The 27,805-nt window shown below is 34.5% G+C and overlaps 4 protein-coding genes across 4 annotated transcripts in view; 2 read left to right on the top strand and 2 right to left on the bottom strand.

The window, feature by feature from the left end:
- The first annotated feature begins 4,196 nt into the window (after positions 1-4,196).
- Positions 4,197-9,440, top strand: LOC113512823 (arylalkylamine N-acetyltransferase 1-like). The gene is made up of 5 exons (XM_026896752.3): positions 4,197-4,355; positions 6,573-6,724; positions 8,016-8,196; positions 8,621-8,832; positions 9,131-9,440. Exons 2-5 carry the CDS (start codon positions 6,654-6,656, stop codon positions 9,327-9,329), a joined length of 663 nt encoding a protein of 220 aa, XP_026752553.1. The 5' UTR covers positions 4,197-4,355; positions 6,573-6,653; the 3' UTR covers positions 9,330-9,440.
- Positions 9,441-12,240: 2,800 nt separating this feature from the next.
- LOC113512994 (dnaJ-like protein 60) lies at positions 12,241-17,330 on the bottom strand. The gene is made up of 6 exons (XM_052893649.1): positions 17,161-17,330; positions 16,978-17,071; positions 16,224-16,405; positions 15,263-15,436; positions 14,868-14,970; positions 12,241-13,194 (listed from the first exon to the last, which is right to left on the bottom strand). The coding sequence occupies exons 1-6, from the start codon at positions 17,220-17,222 to the stop codon at positions 13,096-13,098; spliced, it is 714 nt and encodes a 237-aa protein (XP_052749609.1). The 5' UTR covers positions 17,223-17,330; the 3' UTR covers positions 12,241-13,095.
- A 4,329-nt stretch (positions 17,331-21,659) lies between these two features.
- LOC128200375 (uncharacterized) lies at positions 21,660-22,439 on the bottom strand. The gene has a single exon (XM_052893616.1). The coding sequence runs from the start codon at positions 22,437-22,439 to the stop codon at positions 21,660-21,662; it is 780 nt and encodes a 259-aa protein (XP_052749576.1).
- A 1,593-nt stretch (positions 22,440-24,032) lies between these two features.
- Positions 24,033-27,805, top strand: part of LOC113512993 (fasciculation and elongation protein zeta-2) — a 65,200-nt gene continuing 61,427 nt past the window's right edge. The window contains exon 1 of the mRNA XM_052893674.1: positions 24,033-24,540. Within this exon, the coding sequence (XP_052749634.1) occupies positions 24,131-24,540 (410 nt within the window). The 5' untranslated portion in view covers positions 24,033-24,130. The remainder of the gene's footprint in view (positions 24,541-27,805) is intronic.

Here is a 27,805-nt window from a genome sequence, read left to right as displayed (position 1 = left end):
TACTTAAGTACATTTGTACTAGCATATTTACGTAAGTACAGGTGTGTTTGTATAATTTGGAAACAAAACTAATTAAAAAACAAGTCACGACTCAATTATTCACACTTGAAATTCCTGTGGACATACAGACCGATAAAGAGCGGCTCACAGTAAGCGCTAAGCTACGTGAACCTAATGTCATTTTTTTAACGAGTGAAAATGGCATGGTAACCGCCTGCGCTATCGGTGTATACTGGCGGGATACCAGTGAGAGATGATAGGTGAAGATGAAAAGGCAGGTCAGTTAGCACATTGTGACGAATTCAACTATAAATTAGTCACGATAGTTTCCAGGGGGAACTGCATGAAGATCGACTTCAGATGGTATATTTAGAGCATTGGGGATTAATCTTACCATTACTAACAATCCCTTCCCCCACCTAACGTCATTTAGCTGAGGAGAAGGGATTGTTAGTAACGCAGACTATCAGTCCCATTGCTGGCAATATATCCTCAGGTCAGATCAGGTCAGATTAAACTCAACGTGGTTCCTTTTGGAAACTATCGCGCTTAATTTCAGGTATACTCATCACGATAAATTAACTGACTAGCTTTCATTCTCTCCCATCATCCCTCATTGGTACCACGCCAGCGTATACCGTTAGCATAGGAGGGGTTATCATTCCATTGTCATCCATTAAAAAGAAAACATAATTTAACTTAACTCTGCCACAGATAATATAAGCCAAGTTTTGCATATATTCAACTGTGTGAACTAAACAAACCTGCAAATAACGCAACAATCAGCTGAGTTCCTTGCCCGTTCTTCTTAATTGAAATTGCGTTCCGAATGGACAGTAAAATTATGAAAAATTACTATTAAAAAACTATTCAGTGTACTCAGATAAAAATATTTTTCTTTCTATGAAAATTAAACTATCTGGATATACACTAAATATACAAAGAACTGTCTTCCTTTGTGTTAAATAAATGGTATTAACGGTTTATCTAGCTCCCATATAGTTTAGTTAAGTTAAATTACTCAACTCTATAGTTTGCAATATTTCACTATAAAATTAAGTATGAACCACAGCTAATACTACTCAAATATAGATTCGCTTAGCTTAGCTTAAAGTGAGGTTTCTCCTTAATATATGCATACCTACATATGCACTTATACATACAACTTAAACAATACATTTGTTTAAGGAGAATTAATATATATTACACGATAGTTGAAGGATGAGCAGCAGCGTCCCTCTTTAAACATCATTAAAGGCTAAATGCAGTTGCCAACCCGTCTGTCAAGCGTGGCAACTACTGATAAAACCTTCCTTTTGGGGAATGCCTATGTTTAGCAGTGGACAGTTAACGGTTGATACGATATCATGACTCGTAATACGTTTGTTACACAATTATGCAAGTTTTTTTTTAATGGATGATAATGAAATGGTATTCCTGCCTGCGCTTTCGATATACACTGGCAGGATACCAGTGAGGGATGATAGATGAGTATGAAAGCAGGTCAGTTAGCCCATCGTGATGAATGCAAGTAGATTTAATCACAGATTTAGATTACAGAGGAATATAATACATATATGTCGTGACGAGAATTACTGAACTTCTCACCAAATACATCAAGTTTTTCACCATTTTGAAGAGCACTGCTACGCTGTACATTAGGAGGGAGGGATTGTTAGTAATAGGGTCTAGCTTCCCCATTGCTAGCAATTCATCCTGTCAGGTCGACCTCTTCCCGGTCCCCCCTGGAATCCATCATGTTTAATTCCAGATGAATTCATCACGATGGGCTAACTGACCTGCTTTTCATCCTCATTAATCATCCCTTAATGGTGCCCCTCTGGCGTATACCGTTAGCGCAGGTGGAATTACCACTCCATTATCACCTATTACGCTGAACATTATTATAAGAATGATACATTCTTAAAATTGGATTGTTAAAAGAAATATTATTCCTAGTGCTTGGTACATCAAAAAACGGGATTTACGACATTTATTGTTAGTATTAATTATGACAAACCCAGTAATTTTAGTCCAAAATTAAACTACTGCTGTTACTTTTGATCTAAAAACTAAACCACTGAATTGATTTTGATAAAATTTCTACGAAAACAATCTGTATGTATATCCTTTTAGATAAAAAATAATTTTCCAAATCGGTTTAGAACTGACAAAGTTATGAGGTAACAAACATAAAAAAAAATACATTTGAATTAAGAATCTCCTTCTTTTTGAAGTCCAGCGAAAACTTTGTTTGAAGGACCAATATTTTTATACATTTAAGTCAAAACTGTTACAGTTTTTGTCTTAGATAGCCTGATACAGTAAGTCCGCGAAATTATGAAATTAAAAGATGGACCCGGAGAAATGGCATCTGAGAATCAACCCCATTGTGAGCAAAGGCGAACTTATCTTTAAAATATGTTAGATCTCTTATCAATCTATTGTAGCATATAAAGTGGTGAATCTATGTAATCTTTTTTCTCCCCTTGCACTATGGGTAACCATAAATAAAAAAAGGATTATTAGCAACGAGGTCTACCCTATTGCTAGCAATATACCCATTCATAATTGTTAAATTCATCACGATGGGCCAACTGACCTACTTCATCCTCACCTATCATCTCTCACTGGCGCCCCGCTAGTGTTTATCGTTAGCGTCAGCCGAGTTACCATTCCATTTTCATCTATTTAAAAAAAAAACGGTAGTTCAAGAGAGCATTAAAAAAACGTCAACATTACCAAAACAATTTATATAAATAAATTTAAAAACTATAAAATATTTACAGTGCAACAATCCTGCCTACCTTCAGGCGGCCGGTCATAAAACTAAGCCAATCTTTTTGTAATATGTATAAAAAACATATTACCCCATATAATAATTGCGATAAGGGTAGGAAGAAGAGGAAGAATCCTGCCTACCTTCTATGTGAAAGATTGTAGATGTTTGTTACTCAGTCACTCTTAAACACCTAAACAGATTTTAATGACGTTTGATGCATTATATAGATGTTTTTAAATAACATAGCAACTTTTAACTTTTAGATTTTCGAACTGCATGTTTTATGTTTTATAAGAAACGGGAATTACCGCGATGATTTTTATATATGTATATGGTAATTTATCTGAATTCATGTAAATTGTCACAGTTTAACTAAATGACCATTTTAGTTCCTAACTTTTATAAAATATAGCTAGTTTTTATCTTAAGTCACAAGTCAAAGACGCGGTAGACAGCCAGTAGCTTCATAAAATAATTATTGTAATTACATAACTCCACTGGTGTTCTAGGCATCTTTACATCCTTAGAATATATCAATCAGATAGACTGAAGGTTTGCCAACTCTATGGTACGGTAAATCTCGGTATTATATTAAAAATTTGCTATTTTAACGGTGCATGCAGGCGCTATCAGAGCGGTAACTTCTGATAGGAACGGTTATCATGATATCAGTACCTAACCACTCATAAATATATTTATATCTTCACATATCACATAATTTGTACCGAAGTCTGTTAATAAAAAAATAATTTATAGATAGGTATACTATACACAATACTTTAGTATCGTATATAACATAAAAATGATGATTTTTGAAATTGTTCTATCAACGTTTCACGCAAAAACGACTGGACTATTTATGACGAGATTTAAACGCCAAATACAGCTCAAATCATTTTTAGCAATCCCTCATATTGGATTGCTAAAAATGGGGATTAGTAGCCCCATTGTTAACAATACAACCTATCAGGTCGACCTCCACGTGGTTTCGCCTGGAAACCATCGTGATGAATTCCAGGCGTATTTACCATGATGAGCTAAGTGCAGATCAGCCTTTTCATCCTCACCTATCATCCCTCACTGATGCCCCGCCAGTGTATACCGTTAGCGCAGGCGGGATTACAATTCCATTACCATCCATTTAAAAAAAAAATATAGCTCAAACTAACGTGGTCAATATGCTATTGAAAGTTTAAAAATAATATATTTTACCCTACAAGATAATAGATGGCGTGAAAAATAAAATTGCGAATGTTGTATAAAAAAATCTAATGTACCTTAATAAATTAATTTTATTTTTTAATGACACGAAAACAAAGTCAATATAAATCGCAAAATGAAATCAAGTCAATTACTGATCGTTGTCGCCTTAAATAAATCTTTTTTTATCTTTCACCGTTTTAGTACTATGCTAATGTTGAGCGTACAATGAAGCTTAAGATTAGTCGTGCTCCGCCCGCGAAACGTTCAAAACACTTGTTACAATTGATATGCGTACGATTATCTATTTAAAGTAAAATATACTAAATACGTATAGTAATAAGGTCCAAATTCTTGCCGACACGAAGATAATGTGAGTAAATTCTTGATGTTTATAAAAATATAATGATTTTATTAATTGATTATATTTGGCTTCAGCATTAGTAATTATTATTATAGGTATATACTGTTATAGATACTAATAAAATTATATGCGAAGTAGCGAAGTTTTTTTTTAAGTATCTATCATTAAAAACTTTAAATAGTTATGACATAGTCGCATAGTATAATGACCCCTACATACAATTGTTTTTCAAAACGTATACGGATCCAAGTCATAGAAAATTTATTACAGCATAATTCTACTAAATTATCAGTGGAAGGAACTTTGCACAAAAGTTGTCTCCTCCTCTCTCTTACTTGTGCTTCTACCCTAAAGGAGTTGTGTTTGCATGGCTGTGTTCGATTTAAAGAGTGGAATATGACAGTGAATATATATAGTACAAAGGCATACGCAACGCATAGGGAGTATCATGGGCGAAACAGTATACTCTCTTATGTCTGTGGTTCTGTTCATGTCTATAGGCGATGGTTACAATTTTCCATCAGGTGGGCCATCAGCTTTTTTGCCATTTTAAGTTCCATAAAAAAAATTAAAGAAAAGTGTTATTTTCTGAACTGAGTTGTAAAATATGTTTTTTTAAAGTGGGTAGTTCACTAAAACTCTTTTCGCTAATTTTGGCTTCAATCGATATTTTATGAATATGAATATGACGTAACTTCGACTTCACTAAAGAATTTTGTTTGTTGTCTAAATAGGCAGTGATTGCTCTGGGATTTAAGAGAAGGAGCATTCTTTTTTTTTTTGTAACAAACTTGCCAATTTACGTAGAAGATTCTTTTAACGGTAAAAAGAGTTACAGTAGCTTAAAAAGCTTACAATATCAAAGTCACTTACGTATTATTTTTGTATTCTGGGGTGATAAACCTGAGTCATAATACCTTGTAATTTCACTGTCATATTTTTGTCTTTCAAGTGGGAACACGGCATACTAGGCTAGCTATTTGATTATAGAAAAAGGCGAGACAAAAATACTATGTACTACATTAATACAGAGACGGACTTGCACGAAGGTTTTTTCTGTATTTAATGAAAATGTAAAAAAAAAATAAACCACAAATGCCCGCGAATCGCATGCGGCCCTACGACGATGGTACCCAATGTACGAGTATATCGATATTCAGTTATAGATTAATGTCATTTAATCCATAGATTAGATAGATCCATAGATCCATTGGGTCAAGTTGACCTCTGTCATATGACAGATAAGTAGCAATAGCTGGTCCGCATTCAAGACGTTTAACATTATCCACCTCCTTTATTTAAATACCTATGGATCCACCTGATGGAAAATGGTAACCGTCGTTTAAAGATATAAGCACCATGGATATCATAGAATACACTGTGATATCCATGATAGTCGGCATGCATTGCCATTGCCAGGGACTGTGGTATTCCATCCTTCAAACCGAAACATTCAACATTCCAGCACATTTAGATATTTTACGGCAAAAACACTAGCAGGCTTGTGTATGACATGACATTTGTGATAAAAAGTGGTCATAATCTGTGATATAAATAATTAAATATGAACTCCACCATGGATATACAGATTGCACTCATGTCCATGGTCTACCTCCATAATCAGTAATTTACTACAGAACGGGTAAACACAACATGACAATTAAGGACCGTATCTATGCAAAATTATGTTTCATTGAATTGAAATTATTGTTATCTAGCAAACCTGATCCAATACAGTTATATTACGAGTACTTAGATCAAAATAAACTTTTTTTTTATGTGTAAAGGCGGTAAACAATCCAATGGATTCTAACGACACTAGAGAATTTACAAATACATTGCTGACCTTCTAAAAAGTTTTTTTTTTAACTTTACACTTTTTACGAGTATGTACCACAAAGGTGACAAACAAGCGTACAGAGGGGGGAAGGGATTGTTAGCAATGGAGTTTGACAGCCCCATTGCTAGCAATATGCCCTATCAGGTCAACCTCCATGTGGTTCCCCCCCCCCCCTGGAAACCATCATGAACAATTCTATCTTCGTTTATCATCCTTCACTGGTGCCCTATCAGCGTATACCGATAGCGCGGGTGGGGTTACTATTTCATTATTACCTATAAAAAAAAAGTAAGACGATTAACTGTCCGATGGTTACTTTATATTAAAACCGAAATAAAACAGCAAAATTACATAACAACTATGTAAATAATTATCCTCTTTTACAGTTATCCTCGTAGATGTAGCTGACATCTATACATTAAATATATAATTATTCTATTGTTTCTGCTGAGATTCGAACTTAGATAATGGCGCAATCGTACAGAGTGGCGCCGGTATGCGCAGAGGACGTCCCAGATGTTATGAAACTACTTAAAAAGCAAGTATTTTTTTTAATATTACCCATTGTTGTTTACGATACTGAGCGTGTGATACTTTTAGACCATAACTAATTGACATATCAGTATCCACCGTTTTTGGAATTTATGTGAACGAGCATTATTTGTGTTTCTAAGTTCTCAATACGTTTTTCATTTTATATTTGTAAGTGTGTAAGCGACTATTCGACAATTATAAACAAAATTTAAGAATTTCATTAACTCATTGAGGTATCTATAGACATAGTACGTATGTTCATATACCTACTAAGGATGAGAAATCTATATCTATATCTATATATAATAACGAATATGTTAAAAGTCTGTTATCCAAAAAATAATATTGGATAACAGACTTTTAACATATTCGAAAATGAATATCCGACCGATATAGGGGATATCAAAATGGGCGATGACCTTTTTCAGCCTCTCGTGTAAATGAATTAAAAATAATCTATGCTTACGCCTAATGCCTCAATTAGTTATTGCACAATACAAAATAATATCATTTTGACCAAAGCGGATCACAATAGCTGACATGTGGGATGCAGATGAGTACAAAATAGTATCACATCTGCTAACATAGTTTATCGTGACGAAGTACTGGTATATGACAATCCACACGCAGTGAAGAGAATAAATGCTAACAATATTATAAACTCTTTGATATGACAAACAAACTGATAGCTTATTGCTCATCTAAAAGTGTTGTTTGTTGCCTGTAAACATGAATAACTGATTGTAAAAAAGGAGGAAATAAATATCCCCTCCTTTATATATAATATATATTAAAGAGGGAGGATCAAGTGCCAAATATCTCTATCCTTATACACATCTCTTACTTCCTGGACCTTTAAAACTCATCTTATGCTTGCATGCTGGTTTCGGGACTCCTACAGGTAGAACACTATTTGTTTGATCTTATTTTTTTTAATGCAGGAAAATGATAATCCCACCTGCGCTCTCGGTATACACTGGCGAGGTACCAGTGAAAGGTATTATTAACAATGAAATCTAACTGCCTCACTGTCAGCAATACACCCTATGAGGTCGACCTCCACGTAACCTCCTCCTCTCAGAAACCATTATGGTTAATTTGTGAAGAATTCAACACAATAATCCAACCTGACTTTATTTTAATACGTCATCATTCACTTGTACCCCACTAGTGTATACTGATAGCGCAAGCTGGGTTACTATACTACTATTCCATATCTACTTTTTTTAATAGGATGACATTAAAAAAGTGCCACCGTAGCTTGCCATTTATTTTTGCATAAAAAATTCTTCCAGAACATTCTATATAGACGAACCACTAAACGAAGCGGTCGAATTATGCGACGAGAATGGCATATGTCCCGAGTTAGACGAATACTGTACACACTCACTGCTGGAAGGACTGTCCTTTAAGGCTATAGACCAAGATGACAATATAGTGGGAGTGATAATAAACGGTGTTAGTCCATTGAAAGAGGTAAGAACACATTCCATAAAGTATATTTTTAACTGATTTAAAAATAGCAGGAGGTGCTCAATACGGTTGTATTTTTTATGTTTCTTTAGTCACAACTCTGTCCAATTTGGTTTTTTTTTATCTACTTTATATATACTTTTAGATTGGTACCAATGTTATCAAAGTCCACGATTGATGACAATGTTCTTTTTTGTAGACCAAAATCTATTTATTAGTTGCATAATCTGTTTTAAATCCAGAAAAATATATGGATGGATCCAAGTGAACGGAAACCTAAACTTCATACAAATTCGTTCATTGAAATCCATAGACATTTTTATAAACTTTTATTGTTATAAATAGGAAAAGACAACTTAATTAATAATCTATCTTTATTATAGTAACAATAGATGTGTGTTATACACAAAATTGTATTTCGTCACAGGAGGACAACGGCAATGACCTCCTAAGCCAAGCTCGAAGGTGTCAGAATCCAAAATTCCAGAAAATATTATACATACTCGCACGCCGAGAGGAGGTATCGAGACTCTGGGAAAAATTTCCACAGGAACAGAGGCTGGTGGAAGTTAAGGTGGCAGCCACAGACCAGAATTGGAGGAAACGGGGCATAATGAACGCTCTAGTCAAGGAAACTGAGTAAGCATTTTTACTATTGACTAGCTTATTGGAAACAGTGTTGCTAGTTTTTTTTCAGTATTCACGTAGTTATTAGCATGACAAAACGTATTGAAAAGAAGTTTGTGATTGGGTAAAATAACAAAACCTTATCAATTCGAAAAAAAATTTTTTGCCTAGTGAAAAAATATAATTGCAATTCCAGGGAGAACCGCAAGGAGATCGACCTGGTTGGGTATATTGCTGTCAATAGAATTCTCAGTCTCCATTACTAACAATCCCTTTCCCCCCTAACAAGTCATGTTTGGATATTTTACAGAAAGATTACCGAGCAGAAAGGCATCAGACTACTACGGATGGACACATCGAGTGCCTACTCAGCGATGTCCGCAGAGAGGCTGGGTTTCATGTGTGTTTATCAAGCGCTCTATTCTGAAATAAAAAGGGACGACCAGCCACTCATAGTACCTAAATCACCACATTTGTACGATAAGGTTTTTATCAAGAAGTTGTTTTGATTGATTAATCATTGTCATAGATAACAAAACTGTTCTGAATCTATATTGTTTTCTTTACAATCCAGCCACCTATTTATTATAATCGTAAAATAAATCACATCCTATGAGTTACTTTAATTGTATTATTATTATTTCAGCCGTCACATCACACAAATTGTGTCTCTATCATCATAATTATCATCACATCAGCCGTTAACTGTCCACTGCTGAACATAAGCCTTCCTCGTAAGGGGAGTTATGCCAGTAGTTGTCACGCTTGGCCGACGGGTTGGCAACCACAGTTAGGCTTTTAGATATGTTTTAAGAGGGACGCTGCTGCCCATCCCTCGCTCTCCCTTAGTCGACTCTTTCGACACCCATGTGAAAGGAAGGGGTGGCCTATTCTATGCCGGGACTAAACGGCGACTTCAAGTAGGCATCGAGTAATATGGATACTGATCCGATTTCTATATATTAGGTTTCTTTAGTTAATGATGGCGGAAAAAGGTCATCACCCATTTCGATATCGCCCATATCGGTCGGATATCTAAAGTTACAAGTCTCTTATTCAATATTTATTTTTTGGATAATAGACTTTTAACATATTCGTTAAAAGACCAGTATATAAATATTGTAGCTAAAATATATAAATATTACACTTCTTCTTTAGGTCAAAATACCTATTAAGTGCAAATTAATAATTTAATTTTGTTATCAGAACAAATAAACTTCGAATAGCTAATAAAAATAACACTGGACACAGCGCCATCTAGTTTAAAAAATAACCAGTATTTAAGTCATAGATTAGCAACAGATATATTTACATATACCTACAGTATACGCCCAGAGCCACACAATTAGATATAACTAACAATACAATTTTTGTATTGTGTGATAATCGAGCCCAGAACTGTCAAAAAGTTAAGTACCTATAGGATGGGGGGAGGGATCGTAAGTAATGCGGACTACCAGTCCCATTGCTAGCAATATACCCTGTCAGGTCGACCTCCACGTGCCCCCCCCCCCCCTGGAAACCATTGTGTTGAATTCCAGATGTATTCATCACGATGGGCTAACGACCTGCCCTTTCATTCTCACCTATCATCCCTTACTGATGACTCGCTAACGTATACCGTTAGCGCAAGCGGGTTACAATTTCATTATCATGCATTATAAAAAAAAGTACGTATTGGGTATGTAAAAAAATTAATAATGAAACTATTTTATTTTATTAAATAAAATAATCCTTATAACTGGATATTTTATTGATCGTGTTTGGTAAATCATATTTACAAATAAAATAAGGTTTAAAATCACTTTTATATTTAGTATCAAATTTGAAAAGAAAAGTTTGTCAGACAACCCTGAAAATAAGAAGAAAAATTTATTCGATACAAAAAATGTGAAAACAAATTACAAGTCGACATTACCTTCATGTTTTGTCTCATCGATGTATTGTAAGACCAATCGTCTAATCCTTCTAGTATATCTATTTCTGTTAGCAATGATTCACTCTGAAATCTGAAATACAAGATAAAAAATATTGATGCTATCATAAACAAAATTTTAGTATTTCACCTTTCGATGATAGCGAATTCGATGTCCGCCCAATATGAAAATTTAAATACTTTTTAAATTTATTTTTTTTATTACTGCTATTCGTATCATAGTTTCCAACACAAAATGTCCTTTAGTTCGGGGCTAGTTGGCGCCCTGTTTCATATCTGGGACTATTTATTGTTCTTATTCTTTGACATACATATTAACTCTCCCCATAGAAAAGGGATGTTAGATAAATAAATAGACACTATTGTTTCCTCCAAAAGATTATAATAGTAAACTTATTCTAGATATAAACAATAAAAAGAAATAATCACAATGAGAAAACAATGGGCGACCTTATCGCTAAAAGCGATCTCTTCCAGACAACATTTGGATGGAGAGAAGTAATTATAAACAGTTTGATTGGAGGCACGATATCCTATAATTAACCCAGGTAAGACAGCTTGAAATGGAATTTATTCCAAATTTGATATCACATTCCTCACCATTACTATAATATCAGCCATCTACTGTCCACTGCTGAAAATAGGCCTCCCCAAAAGTTTTTCAAGTAGTTGCAACGCTTGACAGGTACATTGACAACCGCAGTTAGGCTTTGATTATGTTCTAAAAGGGACACTGCTGCTCATCTCTCAACCATTAAGTTCATTTAGTCGCCTCTTACGACACTCACAGGAATGGAAGGCCTATTTTATGCTGGGGCCACATGAAAGAATATATACCTAATACAATTATCACCATATTTTGGAGGAAGGTGTCTTTAGTAAAGCGTGGTCTAAGAGCTAGCAATATAATAACTTGTATGAACCTATATAAATAAATATATTTTTGATTCGTTAGATCATTGCAATGAACCACCTGCCCTGACTGGGGGGAAAGGTATTGTTACTAATGAGGTTTAACAGGCCCATTGCTAGCAACATACCCTATCAGGTAGATAGTGGTTAATTTTTGTTCAATCGATCACTATGGTCACACTGATTTGCATTTATTCTCACCTGCCTGAGCATGCAAGTTACTATTTCATCTTCGCCTATTAAAAAAAAACTGCTCTGACTTCATCCTTACATATTACTAGTTACCTCACTAGTACATACTCATAGGCAAGCGATGTTATCATAACATTTTCATTGATTAAAAATGGTGATGGTAACCATGCAAGATCAAGTCTAAAACCTCAAACAATAAACCATAAATGTGATCAAATATTGCATCAAAATTGACTATGTAATGTATGACAAATATACCTCGATAATAACGCTGAATAAATATCGCAAGAAGCAAGAAAACACCTACAGCAATGCTATTTTGGTAAGGATACTTTGTTATATTTCTTGATCGATGAAGTAAAAAAATAAAATGATCTATATAAACTATATCATATGTATTTTAAATATGTACAATAATATTATCTACTATGTACAATAGTGACTATTTACATATTTTCTGTTTTTTTTTTTTTTTGCAATATACATTTATTACTTTATATAATTTACTGTACAAAAAATATAATATCATAAACTATATAAAAGTATACAATTTAACAATCTTATTGTACAAAATTTTACTAAAATATTTTTATTTAATTTTATAAAAATCCCAAAAATCCATTTCTTTCTCCAGCAAACAAATTTGATCAATGCTATTTTCAAAATTGTATTAACTAATTTCTTTCGTGTACTATTTGAACATATAATATCTGATATAACTTACGTTTTTATTTTGAGCATTTTAGAGTATTATAATATTATATTGCATTTCTTTTAAAGATATTTTAACAAAAATATATTTATAACACCCAGTTAATTTCTACATGTAATATCAAGACGTATAAAACAGCAAAGTTAAAACATTTTTTTTTTTATTTTAAATATGAAATTGAAACAATTCACACCATGTTTCTACGAGGTAAGTAAAGAAAACTGGAAACCAAAAGCCTCTATCCTTATACATTTCTAGTCTTGCCCACTTTCAAATTATTATACCTAGCAAAAATATGGTTTACCTGACTGTACACATTGTTTTCTAACTCGCAATTAATAAAACTAGTAAAAAAATAAACTAAATAATCTACATAGGGTCTTAAACTGCAAACCATAGTCTAAATGTGAATTTAGACTCTGGAATTATATAAAAACTAAAAATAAATAAATTCGTTCTAAATTTGATTTCAACTACAAAACGTAACTACTAAATAGGAAGACAGTTCTACAGAATTAAAAAGTCACTTTTTCTCGCTGGCCAGTGCTTGTCCTAGGGAAGCCGTCGCTACTGTCGGATTGGAAGCCGTCACTATTTTTTCCATTAGTAGACGTGTCTGCTCCTGAAAAATATTGCCAGAATTAAATATTAAAAATCCCATTTCATTTAAAATGATGATATTGACATAGAATTTACTAAGCAATTCATAACTACCCTCATACGCTATCACTCCTGAGGACTAGTTTTTGCTGAGGAGAAAAGGGATTGCCAGTAATAGCGTCTAAGAGTCCCATTGCTAACCATATACCCTGTAAGTTTGACCTTCACACGGTTTCCATTGAAACCATGTGTTTAATTCTTATGGAATTTGTCACAAAGAGCTGACAAAAGACACAAGGACCCTGTTTTCACCCTCACTTATCATCCCTCGCAGGTGGACCGTCAACGTATATAATACCGATACCGGCAGGTGGGGTTATCATTATCAGCCATTAAAAAGAAAAAAAGACTAGTTTTTTTTTTTTTTTATTTTGTTTTAACTGAAAGACTGAAATGACTTTGAAGCGAAATAAAACAATTTTCATAAAACAGATTCCATGGAAATAGAAAGGCCATGATACCCAGATAAGTCATATAAGACTCTAGTGTTAAGACACTGATGATGAACAAGATGATGAAGATAATAAAATGTAGTCACAAATGTCATATTTTGTGTTTGGGGTATATTACACTATCAAATATACAAGATTTTATCTATATTAATTCAAAATACTACATCATGGATATTTCCAACAGCAGTGTTTTACAATATTTTGTAATAGCTATGCCTGCAACTTTGTACACGTCACTAGGACATACTGTTTAATGGGATTAAAAAGCAACCTATGTCCTTCTCCATCGTAACTATTTTAAATAGTGGTTAACACTCTTTCACGTTAATAGTAATAGGTAATTTAGAATATGGTAATACTAAGGATAGGGGAGAAGGTGACGTTAGTAATGGGGTCTAACAGCCCCATTGCCAGCAATATTATATATATTATATTTATATATATAATATATTACCCTAGCAGGTCGACCTCCGCGCGGTTCCCCCGAAAACCATCGTAGTTAATTCTTGTATAATTCGTCACAATAGGCTAACTTTTTTATTATACCACTGAGGTGGCAAACAAGCATACGGCCCATCTGATGGTAAGCGGTTACCACAACCTGCAACGCCTGCAATAGCAGAGGTATTACGCGCGCGTTGCCGACCCTGAAGCTAGCAGCTAGCGGCGCGCCAATGAATGATAATAGGTGAGATGAAAAGGCAGATCAGTTAGATCATCGTGATGAATACAGCAGGAATCCAACACGATGGTTTCCAGGGGAAAGCATGTACAGGTCGACCTGATAGGGTATATTTCTAACAATGTATCTGGTAGTCTGAATTACTAACAAACCTTCCCCCCCCCCCTCTGTGCTGGCGATTAGTTAGTAGTTAGTAGTTTGAAAATAAGTGAGCTCACTTAATGGGTTCAATTCTGAGGCATAATTTTTCTAAACCATTTTTAAAATTAAAATTTCTATTCAATAACAGAGCGAAATCTTTATTCTAGGAGCCAATATGAACTAAATTTCTAATACATTTAAGTAAAAATTATTAATTAAATTTCTGATGGTCCGTAAAATTGCAATTTTATTATACAAAAATATCACAGAATCTACCCTAACGCCATCTTGCTTTTAAGAGTGTAAAATATGTATCTACATAATGATATTTAATAGTGTGTTACACCTTTTTGTAAATACCTCATTAGTATTTTCGTGAGCGGCAGCGCGCACTTTATCTAATTCTGCTGCTAAATACTTGGATCTTTCCAAAGATCGACGGCTGCCAGCTAGATACATCTCTCTAAAATTGAATAAAAATTAAATAAACAAAGTAATGAACACAACAAATTAGTCAAAATAAATAACCATACACAAATATGATTTATTTTATAACTATACAAGATTTTAGAGAATCTCTTTCATTTGTTAAGGATAAAATTTAACAGGTTGTAATAGGTAATATAAGATAAGCTGCAAGAAAATAAATATAATTTTTTTCTATTTTTTTTTTAATATTATATAAAAAAAGACTGGTTTTTTTTGTTTTGGTTTGGTTGTATTACAAGCTCTGTTGAGATTTTAATTACATTTACCTGATTACATAGATCTGCAGTAGACATCCAATTAAACCAACTCCAAAGCACATCATGATGATAACATAGTTTGGCAATTTTTTCACTTCTGCTCCCTGTGTCTTTGCCTTTTCACTTGTGTTTGCTGACCTCTGGTGTTCATAGTAAAAACTGTAGTTTGGATTGTTGCGTAAACTGAAATGTAAAATTAAAAATAAATGACAACAGTCCATCTAGAATATTATTTACCCAAAAGTGGATATGGATGGCTAAAGACTGCACGGCTTGAAGATCAATTGTGCCAAGATCCTTTCAATGATGAGGAAATGAGAGAATATATACAGAATACTATTTAATGTACACTGGAGCTCTCCCTCACAAGAAAAGAGTATTACCATATTGGTCAGGTAATTTATTTTAAGGATTTATTTCATGATTTTATTGTTCCATAGTTGCCTCTTACAACATCCAAGAGATGAAAAGGAGTGGTAATACACAGTGTTTTACTCTATCAACACATAAAAACAAAAAGTTCAAAAATATTATATTTTTCTTAATGGGAAAGTGGCAATACATGCATGCTCTATTATAATAATGTAATTTTAAAAATCCAGATGTTCATTCAGACCAAACTCCAAAAATCCAAGCAAAATCAGCTTTAATGAAATTTTTCAAGTGTATGGTGTGAGAAGTCACTCCAACTCATGAGATAGAATATTTTTCACTATGATAAGTAATCTATAGAAGTAAAAGAACATTTGTTAAATCAACTAGTAAAAAAAGATACAAAATTTTGTATTGTAACTATTTTTAAAATAATAATTTACTGCATGTATACAATAAGTATTGATTAATTATTACAGTAAAGGAAGTCTAACTTGTATGACATTATCACTATTAGAATCAGAGGTAAGTTGAATGAAAGATTATAATAAGGATAATAAATAACATAAAAAATACAGTAAGGGTTAAGATATCTCACTTGTATGGCACATGTGTTCTGTAAACAAATGATGTGCCAGTCGCAGTGCCAGTATGGGATGCCACAGTGATCATACTGTCATATTGTGCACGGCTGCATGGCTTGCCCAGGACATTGTAGGCCTCCACAATACTGACAAATTTCTCCTGTGCCTTCTCATCTTTATTCTTGTCAGGGTGGTACTGGAATATGGAGATTTATATTGATTTATATAGAATATGAATTGGTCTTCACAGTTATTCAGTGTTCTATAGATAAATACTGATAGCTTTTTTTTTATTTTTACAAACTTGTATGTTGATATGAAGAATACATAATTGTTTCTTGCAATGCTACTAATTGTATAAGTATTATAATTGTGAAACTTGGTTAGTCAATCAAATGGTTGATCGATGTAAATTAAATTTGGTACTTGGGTAGGCTATATCCTAGCTTAACATGTCATATAACATACTTCATTTCTAATAACAAATCAGACCAAATACTAGATTAAAATATGATAGTTTTATCCTAATGTATGCAGACAGAAGCTACAAATTTTGTTAGTTATGATTTTTTCTATCACTAGGTTCAATTAAGGGAAATTTCTCTGCAAATTTGATAGATTACAACAGCATGCAAAAATTTTTTTTAGAAAAAAAACAGAACTTTCTACCTAGATCATATTTAAATTATGTTCTGTAAAATTATTAAAAAAATAATAATAAAATGTACCCTTATAAGTGGAATAATATAATAAAAACTGAAAACCTACTTCCTTGCTCATTTGAATGAACGCATCCTTAATCTCTTTATCGGAGCAATTTCTGCGCAAATTAAGTATTTCATAGTAATTCTTTCTAGCCAAACTGAAAAATAAAAACAATATTATATATAATCACAGAGTAATGAGTGACATATTTTTGCCAAATAAAATTACGAAATAGATGAAACATACCTATAGAGCCTAATAAATGTGCTAATTGACTTGAAGTCAGTGTTACGTTTCATAAAATACATAACGATTTTGCCTACCCAATCTCTCTAAAATTGTATTGAAAGTTCATGTTTTGGCAATATCCATTTCTGGTGCAGTCAATCTGTCATCCACTTTAATGTTGCCAACATTTGATATTTTTTCTGCCTAAAAATTAGATAAACATTAAAAAAATTGTAAAATACCATCCGAACGATTCTGAAACACCATTTCTCTAAGCCTATCTCTAGAATTAAAAGTCCAATTTGATATAAGAGGGAAATTTTTATTCTAAGGATTACTATGAACTGATTTTCTTATAGATTTCAGTCAAAATTATAGATTTGTTATACGAAATTATTACAGATGTGTTTATTTATAGAAATAAACGTCATTTAAAATTGTAACTGATGTATTAACATAATTAATACTTGCACTAACTAAAATACAAATATATAAATACCATGAAATTCAAAATATGCTCCTTCTTGTTGTAGTTTTAAAACACAATATACATTAATCGATTAAATTATAATAAATAATAATGGGAATTTAATGAAATCTCTAATTATATTTATACTATGATATGAATATGAAGACATATTTTGTAATAGACATATTTTAGTGACATTTTTATGCAACATGAATTCAAAAAGAAACATTATACATTTTCTTTTGTACTCTTGCCGTCATACACACACACACGAACGCACACATGTGCACACACGATGAGAGAGGGAGAGATATTCACTTTCTCCTTAATTATAGGGAGAAAATTTAAATTGGCAATCTTAAAATTTTTCTTTTTTAAGTGTCGTAGGTACTAGTCGTTTTAATGAATTTTTTTTTTAGTACGTTTGTTCCGTTGTGGAACAGGCTAAGGTCGGAGACCATGCTGCCTCGTTTTAATGAAACCACAGTATCAATTCGAATAGTACGTTCATATTCTATTTTTTTTAATCATGTATTGATAACAATTTTATATAATAGATATAGAATAAAGAATATGTATCAAAAATGTATACATATTCTTTAAAGTTTAAACTAACGTAATGATTATTTTCTCTGTACTTCCAATTTTTTAAGTAATCGAAGAAGACTCTTTAATACACTTCTTTAGTACCTTTTTTTTAAATACAAGCATTTACAATACATTGCGCCAATTTTAATAAATGATAATGGAATGGTAACCTCTATGGGAAATGAGTAAGTAAAATATTTAATTCAATATTCAAACGTCTATATATTTTAAAAAGAATGACAATTTCAATTTATACTGCGCGCGCAACTTCGCATGCGCTGTTATTTATAATTTATTTTTCTACAGAAATTCAAAAGGTATTTATAAAGGTTTGTTATATATACAATATATATACATATACGCCACATCACTCCCCTCCGAGACCGTTACTACGGGCGATAGTAATCTGGAAATTTAACTACTCGTCCTGTTCTTGTTTTTATAATTTCTTTAGGTGGAGGTAAGGCGTCCAGAGGTTCATGTAGAGCGAGGCTGCGGTCATCTAATATGTAGGCAGGTTTCAAGCGATCTATTGATACAGTAACAGGTTTGCCTTTAACTAATAATTTGTATACTTTTTCAGATTTCTCCAGGACAGTATATGGACCGGTATATGCTGGTTGTAAGGAAGCTCGAACTGCATCTTCTCTTAAAAATACATGTGAAGCTGTTGGTAAATCCTTATAAATAAATATGGACGGTTTTGTATGTCTTGATGCAGGGGAAGGCTTTAAGTTATTAACAAACGAACGTAAGCGGGCAGTGTATTCTGTAACGTCTGTTGTTCCAGCTGTGCTTGGGTCGAAGAATTCTCCCGGTAATCGCAGCGGTTCACCATAGACTAGCTCTGCAGTGCTTGCTTGTATGTCCTCTTTATAGGCGCTTCGAATCCCGAGCAGAACTAAAGGTAAGACTTCCATCCAGTTCTCTGTCGCATGACAGGTAATAGCGGTCTTCAGCTGTCTGTGGAATCTTTCTATAACACCGTTACTTGCAGGATGGTATGCAGTAGTTCTCTTATGCTGAAATCCTGATATTTTTGAAAGATGTTGAAACAAAGAAGATTCAAACTGTCTGCCGCGGTCTGTAACTATATCCACCGGAGAACCAAATCTTGATATCCACCCAGCAAGAAAAGCTTTAGCAACTGTTTCAGCTGTAGCATCGGGTATTGGTATCACCTCAGGCCATCGAGTGAATCGATCTATAGCAGTGAGGCAATAGCGATTTCCATTACAGATTGGAAGTGGTCCGATGAGATCTATATGGACATGCATGAATCGAGCTCGTGGCAGCTGATAGGTGCCTAAAGGTGAGGATACATGCCTAGTTATCTTAGAACGTTGACAAGCCAGACATGTACGCGTCCACTTTCTGCAGTCTTTTTTAATCCCTGGCCATACGTAGCGTTCTGCTACTAACTTGATTGTTGCATTAGCACCAGGATGACTCAATGAATGCAGGCTATCAAAGACTTGTTTGCGTATGGACTTTGTTACGTAGGGTCTAGGAATTGGAGTGCTCGCATCGCAATATAATTCTGCATGCGTTCCAGGTATCTTCACCTTCTCCAAACGTAATGAAGTTCCATGTTCTAACAGATTCTTTAATTCTGGATCAGCTGCTTGTGACTCAGCAAGTTGAGAGAAATTGATCGACAGTTCCACCTCTTCCACTCTACTCAATGTGTCTGCGACTAGGTTGTCCTTTCCCGAGATGTGTCCCAAGTCAGTTGTAAACTGGGATATAAAATCCAGATGACGAAACTGTCTCGGTGAACATTTATCCCTGCGTTGGTGAAAGGCGTAACACAATGGTTTATGGTCTGTAAAGATCGTGAAATCCCTGGCTTCAACCATGTGTCTAAAATATTTTAATGCTTCATACACAGCAAGCAGCTCTCGATCATAAGGAGAATATTTTTGCTGCGCTGAGGTTAGCTTACGTGAAAAGAAGGCTAACGGTTGCCAATCTTCATCTTTATATTGTTGCAAGACGGCTCCGATTGCAGTTTCTGAGGCATCTGTCACAAGACCAAGTCTGCATTGGCAATCTGGATGAGCAAGAAGTGTAGCGCGGCATAGACTCTCTTTGCAATCTTCAAAGGCTTGAAGGGTATCATCACACAGGTTGATAGGATAAGAACCTTTAACTGAGCCAGTCATGAGAGCATGTAGAGGTGCTTGAACTTCAGCAGCGCTGGGAATGAATCGTCTGTAGAAATTCAGCATCCCTAAAAATCTGCGGAGTTCTCGAACTGTCTTGGGAGGAGGAAACGATTTGATCGCTTCAACTTTCTCATCAAGAGGTTTGATACCATTGGCTGATATATTATATCCAAGAAATTTTACTTCAGACCGACCAAAGTTACATTTTGAAATATTGATGACAATTCCGTAATCTTTCAATCTATTGAATAGTATACGCAGGTGCTGCTCATGAAGATCCTCATTTTTGGAAAAGACTAAGAAGTCATCAATGTAAGGGTAAACAAAATCCAATCCACGCGTCATTTCATCAACAAAACGCTGAAAAGTCTGCCCAGCATTTCGTAAACCAAACGTCATGGCAGGAAATTCATATAGCCCGAACGGTGTTGTGATGGCAGTCTTGTGGATATCGCTTGGATTTACTGGGATTTGATGATAGGCTTTGACAAGATCTATTGTTGAGAATACTGTGCAACCTGCTATACTGTGTGTGAAGTCATGAACATGTCTAACTGGATATCTGTCAGGAATGGTGCGAGCATTTAGCATTCGGTAATCTCCACAAGGCCGCCACCCGTTATCCTTCTTCGGTACCAGATGTAATGGCGAGGCCCAGGAGCTTTCCGATGGTCGAGCAATACCTAATTTAATCATAGACTCGAATTCTGCCTTTGCGATTTTTAATTTGTCTGGCGCTAGACGGCGTGGAGTACAATAAATTGGAGGTCCGGGCGTAGTCCTGATGAAGTGAACGGTATTGTGTTTGATATCAGCTTGTTTTCTGGATGGATTTGTAATTTCAGGAAATTCCTTCAGGATTTGGTCGTAGCGAGACTCGCCGATTGGTATCTTGATAGAAGAAATTGCAGTCGACGAGTGTGCAGGAGAGCAAACGACGGACAGTGTCGTCGTGTTGTCTAACAATCGTTGGTTACGTAAGTCTACTAGAAGACCATAGAACTTTAGAAAATCAGCTCCTATAATCGCCTTAGTGACGTCACCAACAATGAAACGCCATGGGAAATCACGGCGCAAACCAAGATCCAAATCCAGGTGAGTATATCCAAATGTGCTGATCGTAGTACCGTTAGCAGCAGAAAGTTGGAAATCTGATTTAGGACGACGCTCATGCAGTGCTCGTCGTGGGAAGACACAAACATCGCTTCCTGTATCGATTAGAAATTGCATCTTCGACCGACGATCTACGACGAACAGGCGACCAGACGTGTTGGGACGGCCGTTCGTCGCCATTACCGACCGCCCTGTGCATTTCCCGCCTGATAATCACAAGGCTTTACGCATCGCTTTGCTTTAGATCCATACTTTGCATGATACCAACACTTCGGGAATTTTCTATAGTTGGATTCCGATCGCGTTTCAGAGCGGCTGCGACTTCTCTGACAGGAACGGGGACGAGACTGACGATCCATAAGCACTTTCATCTGCCTCCGGAGTTCGGCTATCTCGTTGGCCATAGCGTCAAGTGATGATCCACATGTTGATGCAGCTGACACTTGCGGAGTAGCAGGGGCGATATCCTGGATACGGTCTGCTAAATCAGAGAGCACCTCCAGTGACGCTGTAGGTTGAGCAGCTATCACTGTCTGTACGTTGCGTGGTAGCCTACTTGTCCATATGGTCTTGAGAAAGTCCTCTGGCACGTGCGGTCCGGCGAGGCTTTGTAAATGCCGTAAAAATTGTGACGGGCGACGGTCTCCCAATTCCTCATGCATAAGTAGTTGTTTTACCTGCTTCTCGCGTGAGGCACTTAGACGTTTGATAAGTTCAGTTTTCAATTTTTCATACTTTTCCGTCGGAGGTGGTGAAATAATAATGTCCTTCACTTCCTTTGAAAATTGGTGGTCAAGTTGTCCAATAACGTAGTTAAACTTCGTTGCATCTGCTGTTATATTTGAGACGGCGAATTGGCCTTCAACCTGAGCAAACCATATTTCGGGTTCCTCCGGCCAAAATGGCGGAACTCGTATTCCCACTTTAAATATTTCGTCGTTGTTGTTAGACGATGCCATTGTAATATGCGTTTTTACGGGGTCACCAGTTATGGGAAATGAGTAAGTAAAATATTTAATTCAATATTCAAACGTCTATATATTTTAAAAAGAATGACAATTTCAATTTATACTGCGCGCGCAACTTCGCATGCGCTGTTATTTATAATTTATTTTTCTACAGAAATTCAAAAGGTATTTATAAAGGTTTGTTATATATACAATATATATACATATACGCCACACCTCCTACAAATGGTAATCCCTGATTGTTGCCCTGCCTGGGAGGTAAGGGATTGTTAGTAATAAAGATTTAACAGCTCATTGCTAGCAATATACCTTATCAGATCCACCTCCATACGGTTCTCTTTGGAAATCATCATGGTTGATTCTTAAATTTGGCACGATGTCCTGTCCTGTTTCCTGTCCTGCTTTCATTCCCACCTATCATCCCTCACTGGTGTCCCACCGGGGAGAACGGATTGTTAGTAATGAAGTTTACTAATCCCCTTTGGTAGCAATATATGTCAGGTCGATATCCACGTAGTCCTCCCTGGAAACCATCTTGCTGAATTCCAGGTTTATTCATCACGATGGACTAACCGACCTGCCTTTTCATTTTCACCTATCATCCCTCACTGATACCACGTCAGTCACTGATACCGTTAGCGTTATCTATTAAAATAATATAAAAAAATACTGATGTCTCACCAGCGTTTGCCGAATTCCGCAGACGGGGTTACTATTCCATTTTCGTCTATTAAAACCAGAATTAACTGGTACCCGCTTCAGGTTGTGTGCGGAGCTTTAAACTATGCACAAAGGCCTTTATTAAGGGGCCAGGCTGTCTTTGGAAAATAATCTTAAACACGCCAATGATTATAAAGGACTAGTTAACGAACATCTGGGACGACAACCCAGAGCAACCAGATCCGAGCCAATTTAGAAAAGTACATTTTCAATATTAGTCCGACCGGGAATCGAACCCAGGACCTCATTTACGCAAAACAATATTATTTTGTTCCAACACTGCGTCACCAAAGTCGATAATAATTATGAGGTAAATAAGTGTCACTAATTAAACTGGGATATATAAAAAAAAAAAACAAATAATAAAATCTGACAACATAAACCGAAAGTCAGTTTAAAAAAGTTAGGTTTTTAAATTATTTTGCAATAAAATCGAACTCGGGACTTCATACAAAACATCGAACTATCACTATAGCTTCAGTCTACTATCAGCTTGTTTGCCATTCTAAGTTGTATAAAAAAAGGCAAGTGATGCCTATTTTTAATCTTTCACCTGATAATAAGACGTGCTACCTTCTTATTCATAAAAACGTTAAACCACTCATAAACTTATTTTAGCTAATATGTTTCTTTATTTTTTTTTTTATGCTACCTAAATATTTCAATTTGAAAGAAAGTGGCATAGCAGTTTAATGTAACGTTAAAAGAAATTATAAAAGTTGAAGTTTGTTAGTAAGGGGGTCAATGTTTATGTTTTTTTTTTTATAAGTTCCTGCATGCTTATGCAAAAATTATACCCATGGCAATTATGTGTCTTTACGCAGGCGCAGCGCGGAGGGCGGTCATTGCGCGCGACCGCAGTATGTCATCAAGCAAGTCTCCGGGCTCCGATACGGTCACAGAGTACCTTTACACTGTACGGTAGTGCTCCCGCGACGAACGGCGTGATCGGACGTACGGTCATGCGAGAGGCAGCTGGCAGAATGGCCGAGCTCGAATTCGAAGCACCGCTCGCTCAAATCGAGGAGGCGGACGATTGCCTTACTACGGCGGATTACCCACAAAAAACAATAAATGGCAACGACATACGTCTCAACAACATTAACAATCTTAAAAGTGAAATTAATAAAATACAAACTGACTCCAATAAAATAAATGATAACGATGAACCGAAACCGGTGAAGTGCAAACAGGACAATATGCGAAATGGGGAGGGTGATAACTTCACGGAAACTTTCTCCGGCTCGCTGGAGGACCTGGTGAACACCTTCGACGAGAAGATCACCAAGTGTTTCGGCAATTACGAAGAGAGTGTGGAAAAGCTAGCACCGGTCCAAGTTCGCTCGCAGGAAGAAATAATGAACGAGTGCCAGTGAGTATTAATTACCGTTATGGAGAGAAACATTAATTATGATATCACCTCTGGGATTGTCAGTGATAAAGAGCTGCTGTGATTCATTAATTAGGTCACATGTTTGTTTTGGGTGGTTACCAAGTGCAAAATTTTGCACAATTGCAAGGTTTGAGTTAGATAAAAATGATAGTTAAGTTAATATTCGGAAATATAAACAAAAAGGGTGGGCTTTGCGCATGGCAGTAGTGGTCGAGATCGATCGAGTGTAGCGCCGGGGGTGTGCAGAGGGTGCGTGCCAGAGGGTGGTACCGATGACGCATCACACCCGCACGACCCTCTTTTTTGTTTCCAGCCTAATTTGGCGGGTCGAGACACTATAACGCACGTGTATGTAAATGTACTGTGACATATTTTTATTTATCTATGGAACAGGGTCACCAAAGTTTTAGAAGGAAAAAGTAACAGATTTCTTTTAATAAAAATCAATTTAAAAAGACATAGATTCCCACGATTTTAGTTTTCTTTTATTTAAATTCTAATCTGTCACGGCTCATCGCAATTTTTCTCTGAAGTTTTTGTTCGTCGTAGACAGAACGTCTTCTATAATATCTCAAAGCTTGTTACAGATACATAATGGCAAAAATTTCTCACATTTACCTATTGTTTTATAACTAATCAAATAATAAATAGTAGTGCTTCATCTTATGAATTACAAATGATGAGAATTAATTTTTCTTTTATATCTAATAGATAGGTACCTACTACATAATATTATGTCTGAGAAAGAAGAAACTTGTGAATTTATAATCATAATTACCATTGCGAATTACCTTATGTTACATAGATAATTAATTACATTATATAATTTACTGTTTGTGTTTTGATTTCTCGATGGAACTTCAGTGTATCAATTAAAATAATTAAAAAGTATATTATTTAAAAGAATGTACATAATTAATATATTTTTTAGCATAAATCTATATTTCGATAAAACTGATGTAGGTAGGTACCTAACTTTATAAGATAAATCCATTGACGTATTTTGTAAACAGAACTTTATTCTTCGTGTGTGAAACAAAATGTCTTGGATTGAATCCAGAATCCATATGACCCAAATGCCGGAGTTGTCAGAGAGAGTATTAAATTTTTCACGAAAAGATTTGCAAACATACATGTGATATGAATGAATATAATACAACTGGCGAAGATATTTTTATATAGAATACACAAAATGCTAGTTTATTTAAATCAAAATAAAGTCGACTGTGCATAGTACACGACCCTAAGGTAAGAAGGAAATTGCTGAATTTGGATTTTTGAAATTTTGCATAAAAATGAAGTGATATAATATATATAATAAAATCCCATAAAATTATTTTTATAAATATAGTTTTGCATGGGCTAAAACACTGAAATCTAGTAAAAATATAAATTCATGAAAATATACTATGTTGGCTCTTTTTTATAAATACATTTATTTATAATTTAACACTTGTTAAGAAAAATTAATATGAGGGGTCTTAATAAGACAAACAGACTATATATAGACCAAAACAGTAATTTTTAGATATTTTGTCAGTATGCTTGTTCCGAAATCACGCAAAAACTACTGCATCTAATTGGATGCGTTTCCCACAATTGTGTTACTATATATCCAATTTAAAATGTGTTCCAATTTAAAAATGTTTCATCTTGATACGCCATCTGAAAATAGTTTATTTCATTGGTTCTCCTACTTCTGAAATCCGCGCGTAGGAATTAGCGGACAAAAACCTACCAAGTTGTAAATAAATAACTATACAACAACACTTATTTATTTACTTAAATTATTTATTTATTATAATGCATTCATGTACATAATATAGAGTTGTTACAATGTACTTATGAAAAGGAAGTATATAAACCCTGTTTAACTATAGAAAAAAATAATCGATAGGCAGCTAATATACATGCATTAATGTCAATTTAGATGTTAGATTATATTTAATTGCTTCTACAAATAATTGCTCGTTTTTAAATAGATTTGTCATGCAATAATTTCGATTTACATTAAATGAAAGTGCCTTTATACTATAAGTCTGGCAGGTAATATCTTACAAATATTTTGAACGATTATTTAAAAAGTGGCTCCTTAATGCACTTTCGGGTAACAAATGATACTCCATTCACCTGTTCGTAAAAACCACATGTCATGACAGGTGCTCGCATTGATTCCATCCGTGATTCATGTATAAGGGGCACTGCAGATGTTTGACCACCTTGCTCGAAAATTTCAAGTACACCTTGCCGAATGTTTTGTAAGACAGTATTAATTTTAAGTAATACTTACGTTATTATAAGTGTTAACTTAAAATTACTTGCAAATATCGTTTGCTATAACTTTGTAAGTATACACACTTAGTATTAAGACCAAAAGGATTAAACCTGTTATGGTTTAATGTTTTGATTTATTGGTCGCTACTCAAACTAAACTATGCATTTGAAATATTGCTAAAAACATTGGCATGATGATATCTATGTGATGACAGTGTCCTGCTAATCCGAATGGCTGCTAGAACATATTACTTATATAAAAATTCATACCTAACAACAAATTTGCGACATTTTGTAATTTCATATATATATATTTACAAAAACAATCAGCAAAATTTACTCATTCATTTCCGTTCATTTTTTAATAATTGCATTGCATTACCATAATGTGTAATTACTATTCAATGCACACGGATGGGTTCCGTAGCAATTGTCCCCAAAAATAATTATTGTCGTCTGTCTCGAGCCGTTATTCTTAGTAATACATTTGCGATTTATAACATATGTACTTAATATAGATAGATATACGATACCTATATCTACCTCGTGATTTAATTTTGATAGGCATTTACAAAATTATATCAATTTATTACAACACATACTAAGAGAGATATCAATTGACCGATAATACATCGTTTGAATTTGCACAAATGTTCTAAAATTAAAAAAAAAAGCGCGGGAAAGAAAGTGTTACCTAACTAATTGAATATTTATATCTGTTATTTAGTTACTTCATTTAAACAAACAATATATAAATAAATTACTACAAATATGTAAATTTTTTAAGCAACTCGAAATAACAAACAAGATGATGCCTCATCTACGAATAATTAATGAGAGCAGTAACCGTCAACTTATACATATCATCGACATTACATAAAATACTATAACACAATCATGATGCATATATGAGTCAAAAATTTTCGTAATGATAAGTACATATATCTAATTGTAATCATAATTTATTAAA

Source organism: Galleria mellonella, unplaced genomic scaffold (assembly GCF_026898425.1).
Source record: "Galleria mellonella isolate WM207_F2 unplaced genomic scaffold, CSIRO_AGI_GalMel_v1 utg182, whole genome shotgun sequence".
In the NCBI taxonomy this organism is placed as follows: domain Eukaryota; kingdom Metazoa; phylum Arthropoda; class Insecta; order Lepidoptera; family Pyralidae; genus Galleria; species Galleria mellonella.
This window is presented reverse-complemented; position numbering and strand designations above follow the sequence as displayed.

What these genes read in the sequence shown, in the direction of transcription:
- LOC113512823 (XM_026896752.3), top strand. Translation starts at nt 6,654, where the DNA reads ATGGCGCAATCGTACAGAGTGGCGCCGGTATGCGCAGAGGACGTCCCA. An exon ending in GTTATGAAACTACTTAAAAA is followed by an intron (nt 6,725 to 8,015) that starts GCAAGTATTTTT and finishes AAATTCTTCCAG; the next exon opens with AACATTCTATATAGACGAAC. An exon ending in GCTCTAGTCAAGGAAACTGA is followed by an intron (nt 8,833 to 9,130) that starts GTAAGCATTTTT and finishes GATATTTTACAG; the next exon opens with AAAGATTACCGAGCAGAAAG.
- LOC113512994 (XM_052893649.1), bottom strand. Translation starts at nt 17,222, where the DNA reads ATGTATTTTATGAAACGTAACACTGACTTCAAGTCAATTAGCACATTT. An exon ending in ACATTTATTAGGCTCTATAG is followed by an intron (nt 17,072 to 17,160) that starts GTATGTTTCATC and finishes TTTATTTTTCAG; the next exon opens with TTTGGCTAGAAAGAATTACT. An exon ending in CTGCAGATCTATGTAATCAG is followed by an intron (nt 14,971 to 15,262) that starts GTAAATGTAATT and finishes ATTCAATTTTAG; the next exon opens with AGAGATGTATCTAGCTGGCA.
- LOC128200375 (XM_052893616.1), bottom strand. Translation starts at nt 22,439, where the DNA reads ATGGCATCGTCTAACAACAACGACGAAATATTTAAAGTGGGAATACGA.